Source organism: Mesocricetus auratus, unplaced genomic scaffold, assembly GCF_017639785.1.
Source record: "Mesocricetus auratus isolate SY011 unplaced genomic scaffold, BCM_Maur_2.0 Super-Scaffold_100025, whole genome shotgun sequence".
Taxonomy (NCBI): Eukaryota; Metazoa; Chordata; class Mammalia; order Rodentia; family Cricetidae; genus Mesocricetus; species Mesocricetus auratus.
Window position 1 is genome coordinate 14,546,359 of NW_024429206.1, and position 15,588 is coordinate 14,561,946.

At 41.5% G+C, this 15,588-nt stretch overlaps 1 protein-coding gene across 8 annotated transcripts in view; it reads right to left on the reverse strand.

Annotated features, from left to right (window-relative positions):
- The window catches only part of Clip1 (CAP-Gly domain containing linker protein 1), a 108,530-nt gene that overhangs the window by 21,490 nt on the left and 71,452 nt on the right, over positions 1-15,588 (reverse strand). For all 8 annotated transcript variants that reach the window (XM_040731656.1, XM_040731653.1, XM_040731655.1 and 5 more), the window contains 3 exons: positions 14,618-14,734; positions 12,378-12,484; positions 8,133-8,253 (listed from right to left, as the gene is read on the reverse strand). In XM_040731656.1, coding sequence (XP_040587590.1) covers positions 8,133-8,253; positions 12,378-12,484; positions 14,618-14,734 — 345 coding nt within the window. The remainder of the gene's footprint in view (positions 1-8,132; positions 8,254-12,377; positions 12,485-14,617; positions 14,735-15,588) is intronic.

The following is a 15,588-nucleotide window of genomic DNA, read 5'->3' on the forward strand; positions in this document are numbered from 1 at the left end:
AAGCAAAAAGAGGTCAAGAGAGGAGGCAGTTCAAGAAGCCATGGTTTTATTTGGTACAGTGGCACACGACTGTCTCTAGACTGCTTGAGAGGTGGAAGCAGGAAGATTAGAGCTCAAAGTTCAAGTAGCTGTCCTTAGCTGCATTAGAGAGTTTGAGGCCAGCCTGTGCTACATAGGACCCTGTCTCAAGCAAAACAAAACCAGCAGTGACAGCAGGTCATATTTAAATCAGTTTGTATCATTAGACACCAAAGGAAGAGACTTCATGATCTAACTTCAGACAGCCCTATTTTCTAGTGTTCCTGAGCTTTAGATTAAAATTCTGATGGTTGTTGTTCACTATTATTACAAAATAATGCATAACAGGCTAAATCGTGGATCAATTTAGATGTGAACCCCATCCAACTTTTGTACATTCTCTGCCATAGCTTCACTCAGAAATAACTTTTTACAAAATAGCTATTGACCCATCTTATCTTTGTTAAGTTTCCAAAAATCAAGCCATAGCTTCATTTTGCAAATACCCCTGGGGAAAAGCTGTTGTTTCCATGGTGACTTCTCAGTATACCTGCTGACTTTATAAGATGGAATACATGTGAAGTTTGTAAATGATAAAGCAGACATTCATCTCAAAGGTGGTCTCCAGGTGTTCATGTCTATTGAAGACCATACATTATTGTAAATAGTTAAACGTTCTCTTTTTGCTCAGAATACATGTGAAGAAATAACAGAACAGACATCTCAAACGATAAATCAGTCATCCATCTCAACATGGACCACCTGAGGTGCCTTCTTGTATTGTAGAACTCACCTGGTTATTTTTAGAATTTTCTATGAAAAGAAAATAGTGCTTTGTACAGTGTCAATTTATGTGAGGACCTAAATTCAGTCTGAGTGCTTCCACCATGCACACAGCAAATCCCAGGTAGAGGGGTCAAGAGTTTATCCAGCCAGGTGTGGTGGTGCAGGCCTTTATCCCAGCACTCAGAAGGCAGCCTTGTCTACAAAGTGAGTTCCAGGACAGGACAGCCAGGGTCACACAGAGAAACCCTGTCTTAAAAAATGAGAAAGAGAGAGAGAGGGAGGGAGGGAGGGAGAGAGAGGGAGGGAGGGAGGGGTGTGTGTGTGTGTTAGGGTCACAGTGTGGAACACGCTTGAGAACTACAGTCGAGGAGACCATCCCAGCTTACAGAACATCCAAGGTGGTACTTAGAGGCAGCTACCATAGGCAGGGCTGCAGACCTCAAGGGAAAGGTACAAATGGAGAAAGAATGCATATAGCATCCAACAAAAACGGGTAAATAAACATCAATACATGTCTATCAGATGGAATAAAATTTAGCAATGAAAAATAATAACCCCCACTCCTGAAAACATTAAGTGAAGAAGACATACAATATTTGATTCCAATTATATGTCATGTCCAGAATAGACAAACCCTGGTGGTTTCCAGGGGCTGGGAGAAGGGTATGTGAAGTGACTGCTTAAAGAAGGCATAGAGGCTCCCCTAAAGTTTTGTTTGTTCGTTTGGTTTTGTTTGGTTTGGTTTGGGTTTTGAGACAGGGTTTCAAACTCGCTTTGTAGACCAGGCTGGCCTCAAACTCACCAAGATCCACCTGCCTCTGTCTCCTGAGTGCTAGAATTAAAGGAGTGTACCACCACAGCCCAGCCCTCTTTAAAACGGTTTTAGAACTAGACAGAGGTAGTGATTGCACAACATGGGCACTATAAAATTAAATGCCACCAAGTTGAACACTGAAAATGTGTAATGCGGAACTGGCATGCAAACCTTCATGTTCACACACACACACACACACATACACACGCACGCACGCATGCACGCACGCACGCACACTTGCAAAAACCAATATGAAACAACAAGAAATCACTCAGGGCATCAGGCAGAAAACTTGCTGTGAGCACAGTCCACGTTGTTGCACTAACAGTCGTAACTTCTAAGTCATGCCTGCTGTTGACTGCTAAACAAAGCAATTTCACTTAGTTCTACCTAACATATTCCATTAGAAGACAACGCAGGGCTGGTGAGATGGCTCGAAGGGTGAAAAGGCTGCTGTGCAAGCTGGCAACCTGGATTTCAACCTTGGAGTCCTCATAAGGGTGTAAGGAAAGGATCAGATTGTCCTCTGACTGCCATGCGTGTGTCATGGAATGCACACTTGCCATCGCACATACTCAACATGCTCACACAACACTATTTTTATGCACACATAACTTTAAAGGCTTAAAAGATAATGCACTTTACATACCGATACCAGATAAACACTTTGGCCACTTGCAATCCTAACTGACCCTAGGTTGTTGCCCTTCTTCTCACTTAAAGTAAAAAATCCCATACAAAAAAGAAGCTTAAGGACTTTAGGATTGGGAAGATGGCTCAGTGGGTTAAGGCACTTGCCACTAAGCCTGATAAACTGATGACAGACGATAACTGACTCCCTCTAATTGCTAATTGTCCTGACCTCTACATAGGCACTGTGGCATGTCTGAATTCACACACATAAAAAATAAATAAATAATAATTTTCTTACATTTAAGCTTTATTTATATTATTTTATATGTATGAGTATTTGGTCTGCATGTATGTCTTTGCATCACACTCATGCCTGGTTCCCATGAAGGTTAGAAGAGGGCATCAGATCTTCTGGAACTGGAATTGTGTATAGTTGTGAGCCACTATGTGGGCACTGGGAATTGAACCTGCGCAAGATCAGCAAGTGCTCTAAACTGCTGAGCCATCCTTTTAGCCCTCATTTTTTCTCTTAAGGATTTTAGTTGAAGAAAGCTATCTAATTGCACTGACAATGCCAGCTGTGGACAGGGGTGGGGAATCTGTTTCTGACCAAGCAGTCTTCCCCTCAGGGGACTGTAAGTAAGCATAGATGCTTCCCTTTGCTAGGATCCCTCCTTCACACCTCCTGAATGTGGTACCATGGGCAGGCTAATCAGGCAGGACTTCTAAGAAAGAGTGGCTTCATCCCAGCGCTCGGGAGGCAGAGGCAGGCGGATCTCTGTGAGTTCGAGGCCAACCTGGTCTACAGAGCGAGTTCCAGGACAGCCTCCAAAGCCACAGAGAAACCCTGTCTCGGGAAAAAAAAAAAAAAAAAAAGTGGCTTCTAGTTCACTCCATACCCACATCAGCCAAGTCCTGCTCATTATTATTGTCTTCCATCATTTCCAGACCCAATTCCTGGTTTTCTGAGACAGGGTCTCATGTAGCCCAGGCTGGTCTTGAACTAACTATATATGAGGATGACCTTGAGCTCCAGCCTCCTGCCTCCACTTCCCTGGCACTATGACAATAAGCGTGCAACACTGTATCTAGCTTCAGAATCCCTTCACGGCCTTTTTTTTTTTTTTAAGGGAATAAAAAGGAAATATTTTACACAACCACTGTCACAGGGAGACAGGGAGTCCTCTTAATTCAATAAACAGCTTTGCTTTGAAGCCTCTTGAGAACAGGGTTTAAAAATTCTGACAATGATTCATCCTGGTAATGTGAAAAGGACAGGCAGGAAGTAAACAGTCCTCAAATAAAGGAGGCTTCCCAGAGGAAGTAGAGCTTCCTTCCCAGTAACTCCAGTGAGAACCTTAGGATGCAGACATATTCAGGGGTGTCTTGGGATTTATAAGTAAATAAACATCTGAAAAGGGAAAAAACATACCAACAAAGCTCAGAGTGCATCCCCCACAAACACACCCTGGTGCTGGGCTCAAACCCACAGCCTCCTTATTTGATGGGAGCTCTTTGCCACTGAACAACACCCCAGCCTACAAATACATTTGTACAGTACTGTTTGGTCCCACCTACCCCATATTCCTGTCTCACAGTTTGTTTTGTTGCAAGTCTTTAAAACGGTGGTTACTAAGTAAGTAATGAGGTTTCATTCTCAGTAGGCAGCAGCCAGGAAAAAATGTCCTAAGCCACAGCTACTGTTTCACATCTCATTTCCACTGGGGTGTATCCTCAGCGAGCTGTCACTTAGGAGCTTCTGCTTCCTCACTTGTAAGACTATCTCATTTCAGAGGAAGGTCAGGACTTCACAAAAGCAGTGGTAAGGCTTCTCAGTGAATGTCCAGTGCATAATAACGTTGCTAAGTAAAGCAACCTAGGTCAGGATTTACCTAACCCTGTCAATGTAGTCTTTGCCAGTTTAATTTTAGAGTAAAACACTAAATACAGTAATACAACTGAACTTCTATATTTTAAAAATAGCATTTCTGTCAAACACTATAGCTCTGTAATGTAGTTGGTAATTTCTTTGGGACACCAACCAGTTCCCAAATAAAGACAAGGAGACTTGTTATTAATTATGAATGTTCAGCCTTAGCTTAGGCTTGTCCCATTAGCTCTTTTAACTTAATTTAATCTGTTTCTATTTATCTATGCTTGCTTTGAGGCTTTTTACCTGTCATTCATTTTCTATGTCCTACTTTCCTGATTCCACCATGTCTCTCTGTCTGGCCTCTGGCATCTCCCTGGTGTCTCTTTTTCTTTTTTCTCCTGAGTCTAAATTCCTCCTACTTACTCTCTCTGCCCAGGAGTGCCACCTATGACTCCCTCCTCGCTATTGGCCAATCAGCTTTTTATTAGACTAATCAGGCGTCTTAGGCAGGCAACATAACACAGGAACATGTCTTTACACAGTCAAACAAATGCCACACACCTTTGCATAGTTAAACAAATATTCTACAACACCATAATGCATTTCCTCTCTCTCATTCTTCCTTTTGTGGTACTAGAGACTAAACTTGGAATCTCGGGCAGGTTGGGCAAACACTGTATTACTGACCTATAGCCTTAGTACATTTATATTATATTTCTAACAGAGACAACCAATAAATAGCTTGACTACTGAAAAAAAGATCTAGGTTTTATCCCCAACACTTCAAAAAGAAAAGACAAATCAAAACAACAACTACAACAACAAAAAACAAAATCTCATTAACTCAAGGATGTTAACTAAGTGAAAATTCATAATTTTACAAAGTAATTAGCACAAAAGGTTCATAGAGATAGTAAGAGTCAGAGTCAGACAAGTTAATTTATCTTCTTTAAAATAAGGCTGATTGTAAACCATTTCATATATGTATACATGAAAGAATAAATGTATGTATGCATGTATCCATGCATGCGTGGATGAATAGATTATTGACAGGGTCTTGCTGTGTAGTTCAGATTGACCTGGAACCATGTAGCCTGGGTTGGTCTCAAATTTGCAAACCTCCTGCTTCAACCTCCCAAGTACCAGGATTACTAGGGTTACAGGTATGGGCTATTATACCCAACTAGGTTATTTTAAATAGGTGGCTTTCTCCATTCTTTTTGAGTGTACATATCAAGACAAGAATGATCTATAGACTTTATTGGTTATTACCACTTTTATTTTTTATCTCATTTTATTTATTTATTTTTGGTTTTTGAGTCAGGGTTTCTCTGTGTAGCCCTGGCTGTCCTGGAACTCACTGTGCAGACCAAGCTGGCCTCAAACTCAGAGATCTACCTGCCTCTGCCTCCCAAAGATTGGGATTAAAAGCATGCACTACCACTGGCTAGTGTCTCTTTTAATAATCTTCATAATCAGGGATGGGGATATAGCTCAGTTGGTACAGTGCTTGTCTTACATGAATGAGATCCTATGTTTGATCCCCAGTTTAAAAACAAAAACAAAAACACAGAAAGTGTCCCATCACCAAAGTATCATGTTTTAGTTGACATTTACTTCATTTTAGAATAAAAAACAAACAACAATCTAATAACCAACTTTTTAGTTGTTTGTTTTAAGGCAAGGTCTGTCATATAGCTCACATTGACCTTGAACTGGCCATTGTAGCCTGGGTAGTCTCAAACTCATAGTGTAGCTAAGGCCAGCCTTGAACTCCTGACCCTCAATGCTTGTATTTCCCAAGTGCTATGATGACAGGCTCTTCCACCATTTCCAGCTTCCACTCTTTGAAAGAAGTTTCTTTTATGGATGTAGCTGGTATCGGCTAACACTCAGCAAAATTACTTTTTAATCATTAAGCACAAAATCTTTTCATAGAAAGCTAAATAAAGAGCTGCTAAGACAGGAAGAGCTTTGAAAACGCAACCAAGAGTCAGGAGGTCTCAGCCCCTCCCAGCTGAGCAAGACACAATGGACATAATTAGTCCAGTTCAGATCACAGCATGAGAGGACAAGGCAACCTCCCCACCCACTCTGTAGATGAGCCACTGTCTCTACCAGAGATAGTATATTCAAAGAAATGGGTAAAAATCAAAAAGGAAGGAAGGAAGAAAGGAAGGAAGGAAGGAAGGAAGGAAGGAAGGAAGGAAGGAAGGAAGGAAGGAAAAGCCAGTGAGATAGGCACTTAACCCAAATCCTTCTCTCCCAGGATTGGTGACACCCTGGAATTCCACATCCCAGATGATGTAGATACTCCAGCAACAACAGGAAAGAAAATCTTCTTCATGAAATCAAATTTCTCACAAGCTGCTCAAAAAGGAGTGCAGTGACCTTGCTTAAGTCAACTCACTTTGATTCTGTTCCAAGTCAAAACAAGATGACAAACATTGTGGCACTGCCTGCCAGAGAATGCTCAACAAATTACTATCTTCTCTGTGCTTCCATCTTCTGCTATAGGTGGGCTAAGAGTGCTGTCACACACAACTGCAGAGGGGACAGATCACCACTGTCATCTCTGTTACCCAACACACTGAGTCTGCTACTGTCAACAACCTGCAGCACCTGACAACACACTTGGAGCTGGGAGACTGCAGCATTTCCTTCATGAAATGATGAAAGTGGGGACAGCTATAACAAAAATCTTTTTAAAAAAATATTTTATAGACAGGCAGTGGTGGTGCACGCCTTTAATCCCAGCACTCGGGAGGCGGCAGGCGGATCTCTGTGAGTTCGAGGCCAGCCTGGTCTACAGAGCGAGTTCCAGGACAGCCTCCAAAACAATACAGCCCTGTCTTGTAAAAAAAACAAAAAAAATTTTTTTAATGTATTTATTGTGTATACAGCCTTCTGCCTGCATGCCAGCAGAGGGTACCAGATCTCATTCAAGGTGGTTGTGAGCCACCATGTGGTTGCCGGGAACTGAACTCAGGACCTCTGGAAGAGCAGCCAGTGCTCTTAATCACTGAGCCATCTCTCCAGCCCAACAAAAATCTTAAAGTATGAAATAAACCGTGGACATGGTGACTTTCCCAATACTTAGGAGGTAGAGACTTGCTCTGAGTTTGAAGCCAACCTGTATTACATAGTGAGTTCTGGGTCAACCAGTGATACTCTGCCCTGAAAACACGAAAAGGAAAAAAAATGAAGTGTTTTCCCCACACACTGAATCATCTTGATGAACACCAAATGAAGTGACTCCAAACTATTCTACCTGGTCAAAGGCAATGCCTGCAGCATGTAATAGATCTTTTCCTTTGCAGTGCAGAGCAAACATAAATGTTTAAAAATCCCAGCAGCTGCTCTGGGATCAGATGTGACTATCATTTGATTCAAATGTTAAAGAATTCAAAGCAGAACACAATATCGTTTATAATCAGTTCTGTTCCCATGCTTAAGTAACTTCGGTCAGAAACCTCTGCGACACAGATCTCAGTGAGCAGGTTGTGATACACTCTAGTTAGAAACCACATTCCACAAATCAACACACACACACACACATTCACAAGTCTATTGGAAAAGTACTACCAAAATCAACCAGTAACCTTCACGCCAAAACCATATTCTTAGAATCTGTATCCTTAAGACCAATTTCAGTGAAAAGCGGGAAAAAAATTCTTAAGAGAAAAATAATTATAGAATCAAAGTTGTGGTAGAGAGGACAATGTTTGGTTCTTTGCACTGCTAGAAGACTATCTAAGAAGGACCTTTTCTCATTGCTGGTAAGCTCTGGCGCTGGATGTGGTAGTGGAACTGTCAATTCACTGTGGCCCTAAGTCCTATAGCAGTGTGCCTCCCTGAAAGCAAGAAGACATGTAACACGGGTAAACAAGCCATCCCATTTGAAACACCCTAGTCACCCGGAGAAAATTGGAGTAGCCTCTAGGAATGCTTCAAGAACAGCAAATGCCAGCACCCCAAACCTAAACCCCCCACTGGAGGTCCACTGACCTTTTGATGACTTGTGACTTCGTTCCGTGTTCTCCCCAGCTCCTCAGCAAGTTTGACGTTTTCTTCTTGCAGTGCTGAAAGCTGCTGGGACTTCTGAGCTGCTGCCTGCTTTAGGGTTTCTCTGCAAACACAGTGAGTGCAGGGTTACCATAGAAACAAGACAAGCAAGGAAACTGTGGGAGACAACAGCTTCACAGCACCGAGGAAAATAGATTTGGGTCACGTGCCCGATAAGATCTATAATAACAGGAGACCGAGTTAGCTACATAAAGGAGAGGTCACATTTTAATCTCTCAAAAAGAGACTGGCTGCTCACAATTATGACATTTTAAAATACCTAACAAACACTATCTCAACCATATTACCACCCACATCCCACACAAAAGCAAATTTTTCTGTAAAATAGATGACAAATGATATGGTCAGTACAACATTCACCTTTAGGAAAATTTCTGTTAGATAATTATACTAAAACCCACTATGGCAATAGTGATTTAATGGGCTGCCAAGGCACTCTGTTCCACAGACACAGTCTTTTAATCTATTTTTCTCTTGCTGAAATAAAAATTCAGTGGTCCCACTTACCAGTGTCCATCAGAGTCAGGTGCAACTGTGAATCTGAGTATATTTTTAGAACAATGGGAGGTGAAATGCCCAAAGCAATATTTTTCCTAAGTAAATAGCAGTTATTTGATGGCATTCTTTCTATGATGCTGATTATTAATTAAAAGAAGTAAATAAAAACATAACACAGCTTGCCAGCTAACTCGTATCATAAATGTCAATACAAACAATAATTTCATTATTAAAATTAACCTAAACATCCTGAACTATTATTCTTTACATATGACTATTCAAAAATATTTTTACTTAATCACTAGATCCTAGTTTTATGCCATAGAAGGTTTTTGAAGCAATTTTGAGTTTTAAGTAGGTCTATGCTGGGTAAACTCTTCTTAGCAAGCTGTCATAAGTGACTGGATTCTGAATCTAGTCATCTGGGTATGAATCCATCTGCCGATGCATGAACGCATCTATTTTTAACTTCAATTGTCTAATGGGTGGCAGTGCCTGGCATCTTCAATTTTCTCAATTTTTAATTCTCCACCTTCCTATATAACATGTACTCTATGTTGACCTCATGAGAATTTAGGAAAATAAATCTATACAAAAATTGTCTTAGCACAGTTAAGTTGGAATTTTTACAAAAATGTGTATTTAATAAGTACAGAAAAACAGAGAAAGAAATTATTTTAATTGTGAATCTATCAGCCCATCTACCCACTCACATATTGTCAGTTAGTTTTTGTCAACTTGACCCAGACCTAGATGTGCCTGGGAAGAGGGGAGCCCAACTGAGGAACTAGTTCCATCGCAGTGGCCTATGGGCGTGTCTGTGGGACATTGACTGAAGGGGGCAGGCCACCACGGGCAGCACCATCCCTGTTGTGTAAGGAAGGGAGCAGAGCATGAGTCTGGGAGTGAGTCAGTAAGTAGCACTCCTCACTGCTATCTGCTTTGGTTCCCGCCTTGGGTTCCTACTCTGGCTTCCCTCAATGATAGACGACAACTATAGCCAAAATAAATCCTTTCTTCCCCAAGCTGCTTTTGGTTGTAGTATTTATCACAGCAACAAAAAAGCAAGTTAAGAGATACACATACACACACACACCCCCCATAGCTTAAGCTCATCGGCTGGCTAAAGTCTATTAATGCCTGGAAAATCAGAAGATTTTAGTTAGGATGAAACCATCATAAACTAAATACTGTATTTCTCAGAGTGTCACTGACTTCATAGGAACTTGTTTATTAGCCAGGAGGTGGTGCACACCTTCAATCCCAGTGCTCCAGAGGCAGAGGCAGGCAGATCTCTGTGAGTTTGAGGCTAGTCTGATCTATAGAGTGAGTTCTAGGGCAGTCAGGATTGTTACACAGAGAAACCCTGTCTCTAAAAAAAAAAAGAAAAGAAAAGAAAAGAAACTTTTCTGTTTATTGACACATGGTCCTGCTATGTTCCGAAAGCTAGCCTTGAACTGGAAATCCTCCTGCCTTGGCCTTCAATGTTCTGGGATCATGTGTACACCACCAAACCTGGCCCATCAGATGCCTGTGCTCCACAAAGCTTTTGAGAACAGTGTTTTAAAGAACATACAGTGAGGTTGGGTAAAGTGGAACACGCTTTGTTTGTTTCTTGTAGTATTTGAGATGGGATCCAGCTCTGTGGAGCCAATTCTCTTCTTCCACCTTTATATTAGTCCTGAGCATTGAACTCTGAGTCATTAGGCTTATAGGGCAAGTGCTCTACCTGCTGTGCCCAGTGGCCATTTTTAAATAACTGGTTTCTTGTTGGAGTCTTTTTAATCCAGGGGTTTTGTTTGTTTGTTTGTTTGTTTTTAGGCGGTGGTACTAACAACTGTGTAAGTGTGTGTGTGTGTGTGTGTGTGTGTGTGTGTGTATGTGTGTGCGTGCGCGTGCGCATGCAAGTGTGTGTATTCACATGTGAGGTTAGAGGTCCACACTGGATTCTTCTTCAAGCCTTTTCCATCTCACTTTATGAGATGGGTTCTCTCACTGAGCCTGGAGCTTGAGGATCAGCTAGCTGACACCAGCAAACCCAAGGGATCCTCCTTTTGCTGCCTTCCCAGCACCGGCCCTGCAGGTGTGCACCAGCCAACTCCAGCTTTTTACACAGGTACTCGGGGTCCAAAATCAGCCTTCATGCTCCCATAGCAACCATTTTACCAACTAAGCATCTCCCAGCCAGCCACTCTAACCAATTTTAAAGTTACTTTTTTTAAAACAGGACAAGACAGAAAATATTTGCTAGCTTTAAAATGAGACAAAGTAAACATTGTTGATACTGACTTACATTTTACTCATACACTATTTATTTACTTGCTTTAGTTTTTCAAAACAGATTAAGTTAAATAAAGTCTAGATATCTTACAAAACCAGCCATGTAGAGATAAAAATTGAACTGTTTAGTCACTTCTTTTAATTTTTTTTTTCAGGTTTTTCAAGGCAGGGGTTCTCTGTGGCGTTGGAGGCTGTCCTGGAACTAGCTCTGTAGACCAGCCTGGCCTCGAACTCACAGACATCTACCTGCTTCTGCCTCCCGAGTGCTGGGATTTTAGAGGCGTGCGCCACCACCGCCAGGCTGTTTTGTCACCTCTAAGATAGAAAGTCACACAACAATGGGAGGCTACTTCATTGTTGTTCTCCTGCTGAAATTAAGCGCTGGTTTTCCAGTTGTAAGAGCAATGGCCAAGAGGAAGCTTGGTCAGGCAGCACAATTCCATCAGGTGGGGACAGATACCACCACAGTTCTGGAGGGCATGGTAACCAGACACACACACACACACACACTCACACACAAGCAACTGCTCATTCTCTAGCTTTAGGAACTGAAGAAAGCAATTAAGGAATGCAAAACAACCCAAGAAGTACTGTTCTCCTCACACAGTCCTTTGAAAGCAGATGTCCTAGCCTTGAAGTGAGGCCAAGACAAGGGCAGAGTCACTGGCCAGGCCTTTTCACCAACTCCCCAGGCCTCCTTCCACTAGTTTCTACACAAAGTTAGGATCCAGCCATGGGGTGCCCTGTCAAGGGCAGGAAGAAGGACTTTCCTCAGGCTTGGTGGGCAGAGAGAATCTAAAGCAGTCCTGGCATAGGGCCTGTTTCTCTCTCATCTCAGCAACTTCCCTTAGTGCAGGATCACAAGAAAGACAGGCGTCCATTACTAGGACAGCAACTGGCACCTCACTGTCTTTTACTCCCACTCCTCAAAGGCATGAAGCAGGGCACAAAGACAAATTGGGGGTAGTGGTGAGATAGGTTCTCACTAGATAGCACCGGCTGACCTGAAACTTAGAGTGATCCTCTGGCTTCTGTTCCTGATTTCAGGGATTACAGGCACGCACCACCATACCCAGCTGTAAGGACAACCTTCCTCTCCCGCCCCCACCCTTGCCTCAAGACTCAACACCTCCCACATGCTAAACATGCCCTCTACACCTGCACCGAGCCACCATCTATCCCTTTGTAAGTATGACATTGATCCTACACAAATCCCAGCACTCTGGAGGCAGAGGCAGGTGGATCTCTGTGAGTTCGAGGTCAGCCTGGTCTACAGAGCAAGTTCCAGGACAGCAAGTGCTACACAGAGAAACTCTGTCTCAAAAAAAAAAAAAAAAAAAAAAAGGAAAAGAAACCCTGAAAATAATTTCCCTCGAAGGAGAAACTTACATTTCTTTCTTGAATTCTTCCATTTTCTGGTTCTCTACATTCAGAAGTTCTTTTGATTTGTTCAGCTCTTCTACATTTTTCAAGTTGTTTTCTTTAAGTGTGTCCAGCTTAAAGAGAAAAAACTGATGAAATTATTTCATTTTTTAGTGATATAGCTAGATAAATGACTCAGGAAAACATGTGTTTAAAAATAGATGAAATGAGTCATTTGTAATAAGTGTCAGGGAGTCATCCAGAGAAGAGATTACAAATGACAAGTTGAGCCAGGTTTTGGTGGCGCACGCCTTTAATCCCAGCACTCGTGAGGCAGAGGCAGGCAGATCTTTGTGAGTTTGAGGCCAATCTGGTCTATAGAGCGAGTTCCAGAACAGCTTTCAAAACAATACAGAGGAAAAAAAAAAAAAGACAAGTTGATTATACACTGCATATCTCCTCCTCCTTCTGTCCTTCATTTCCCATACATCTGGCCAAAATGTCAAACCAAAATACCATCGTACATCAAAACAGAAGCTTTCTTTAATCTTGTGTGGTTATGTTTGTTTCTTAGTTTCCTGTATAGTCCTCAGTAAGTACTTAGGTTGCCATTCAAAACAATCTATCTTTAAAAAGCAAGAAGTGAATTGTCAAACAGTGATATTATCAAGGATCAATCTTTATAATCAAACAAAAACCCCTTCCCTCCCTTCACTGACTAGTAATGTAGGAGATACTTTCAATCAATGTCAGTTCTAAACTTACCTAACTATCATTACAAAAATTTGTTTATTTGAACCAACCATTTGTCAACTGGAGGAAATTGTTATCCATCTGCAATTTCTATGAAGAGGAAGAATGAGACTGCATCATAGTCCATTCCACCACTGTCCTGCAGCCCCCTTGGAGCCTGCCTGCCCTCTAGTGGGCAAGTCAGGCATTTCATTAGCAGGAGTTGACTGATCAGAAGTTCTGGCAGGTAGTTGGAATTCTAGGAATGGAGTATCTACCAAGGACAGAACTTGTTCTACTCATCCACCATACAAGATGCGATTCTGGGGCCAGGCTAGCAATTGGGGTTTTATGTCCTTATCGTTTATAGCCAGAGGAGGGCGCTGCCTGCCTTTACCATGTCACATGCCATCAACCAGAAATCCAGAAAGTACCTGTTAATTTTAACATTACCTTCCTTTTAATGTTCTTTAACATCCTAGATTTATGAATGAAGAAAATAAAGCATTGTAATGGGCCCCAGGAAACAGCTTGTCCACCTTGTGGTCTGGTAATAACAGATACACTGAGGAAGGACACAATTCTGCCTGACCCCATCCACTAGGAAAATCTTCTATTTTGGGTTTCTAATTTTAAATTGCATCTAAGTGCATTCTGTAATCTTTTATTTACCCTAATTACCTCAAATATCCATTTTAGAAGGTCATAATCTTTAGCTTTGCATGAGGAGTCCTGGTCTTCATGTACCTATTCTACCTGGAAGTCCCTTCCTTTCAACTTTCTGAATATTTTACCTGCCTGTGACTTTAAAAAGCACAAGAAGCTATATAGAACTTCACAGCCAATGTCAATAAAGCAAATGACTTTTCAGATAGTAGCTTTTCAGGAAGGATTTTTAAGAGCTGGGAAGATGGAAACAAAGTATCAAGGAAAGGCCCAAAGGGAAATGCTACTTGTAGACAGAACAAAAATAACCTGATGTCACCAATTTGTCCCAGCTCTAGAAATGACTCATTCAAGATAACACAAAAAGAGGTAAATACTGAACTAGGCCAAGAAAAAGCCTATATGGGGGCTGGGAAATGGCATCTGGTAGCTCCAAATTAGGAGAAAGTTGAGGGGGGAAATATGTAGAATAAAAAGGAAGGATATGAAAACAGAAAGTATCATCACTAAGCATTTATCTAAGATGCCACAATATTAGAGCTTTCTTTTCATTTTTGGGGTGGGTTGCTTGTTTAGACAGGATCTCATGTAGCTCAGACTAGCCTTCTGCTGCCATCTCCCAAGTACTGTGTCCACAGGCACGCACTGCCATATCTAGTGTCACCTTGAGTTCAAGAAGTTTAGTGCTATTAAGTAAATAATGAAGTAATGCATTTTATTCAACATTACCATGGCATGGTGTACATTCAACTCTAACATATATCAAACCTGTCCACACTTCAAAAAGACATTAGAGGTAAGTGACCGAACACTCCATGAAGTTGGGAGGCTGTGCTTGGAACAAACAAATGGAACTGAAATCTGCTTACTTCAGTCTGCAGTTTTGCGTTTGTCTGCTTGGTATCCTCCAAGGAGGCCAGCGTTTCTGTCTTCTCCTTGGTCATCTGTTCCATGATCTGCATGGCGTCTTCTGCAGTCTGAGAAGCCTGAGCACAAGGAGACACAGTGAGGATGTGGAAAGGGCACTCTCTCCTGGCACCGTTAGGGGCACTGAAAAGGCACTGCCGAGGCAGCCCTCAGAGTCTGTGTAGCTACGCAGCACACAGAGAGTGAGAGTCAGCAACCCTAAAGCAAACAAGCCAAGACGGGAAGGGTCTGAACTGTGAAGAACAAGGTAACGGACCCTTCCCATGGCATTTTTCATGAAGTCAACTCTGAAACCATCTCCATGTTCTCACATCCTTCTAAACCTACATCCAAGTTCCAAGTTCTACTGCAAGCATGTGCTCCCTGTTCTGACTCATATTTAACAGGCTATTTGGTGATGATGAAGAATAACGACCCTATATAACTGAATGGCTCTCAATTTATTGCTGTATGTGCAGAGTACTTTTCTGGCTATTTCACTCACTATTTAGGGCTCACTCAATTTAAGCTAAGACGTTTTCATATAATATAAATTATTTGGGCAATTATAACTTAAGGCTCAAGTGATCCATGAGAAGCATGAAATGGGAAAAAAATCTGAGAGAAACTGAGCAATGAATACAACTGTGTCTGTGAATAAAAAAGATGTATATATAGGAATACAAATTCTTAGCTACTGAGTATCAAAAATAATCATAAAACTTTTTAAAGATGATTAATTATAATTTCATTTGGTAGGTTTAATAATGTTCATGAGAATTTTGTATTCTACATGTTCTACTATCAGCCACAGAGATTTCAGTGGAATCCTCCACCTCCAAATGGACAGATATAATGAATGAAATAAAAACCAAATAGTAGACTGTATTTCAGTGTGTGCACATTCTAACACTGCTCTGAAATCTCCAAAAAA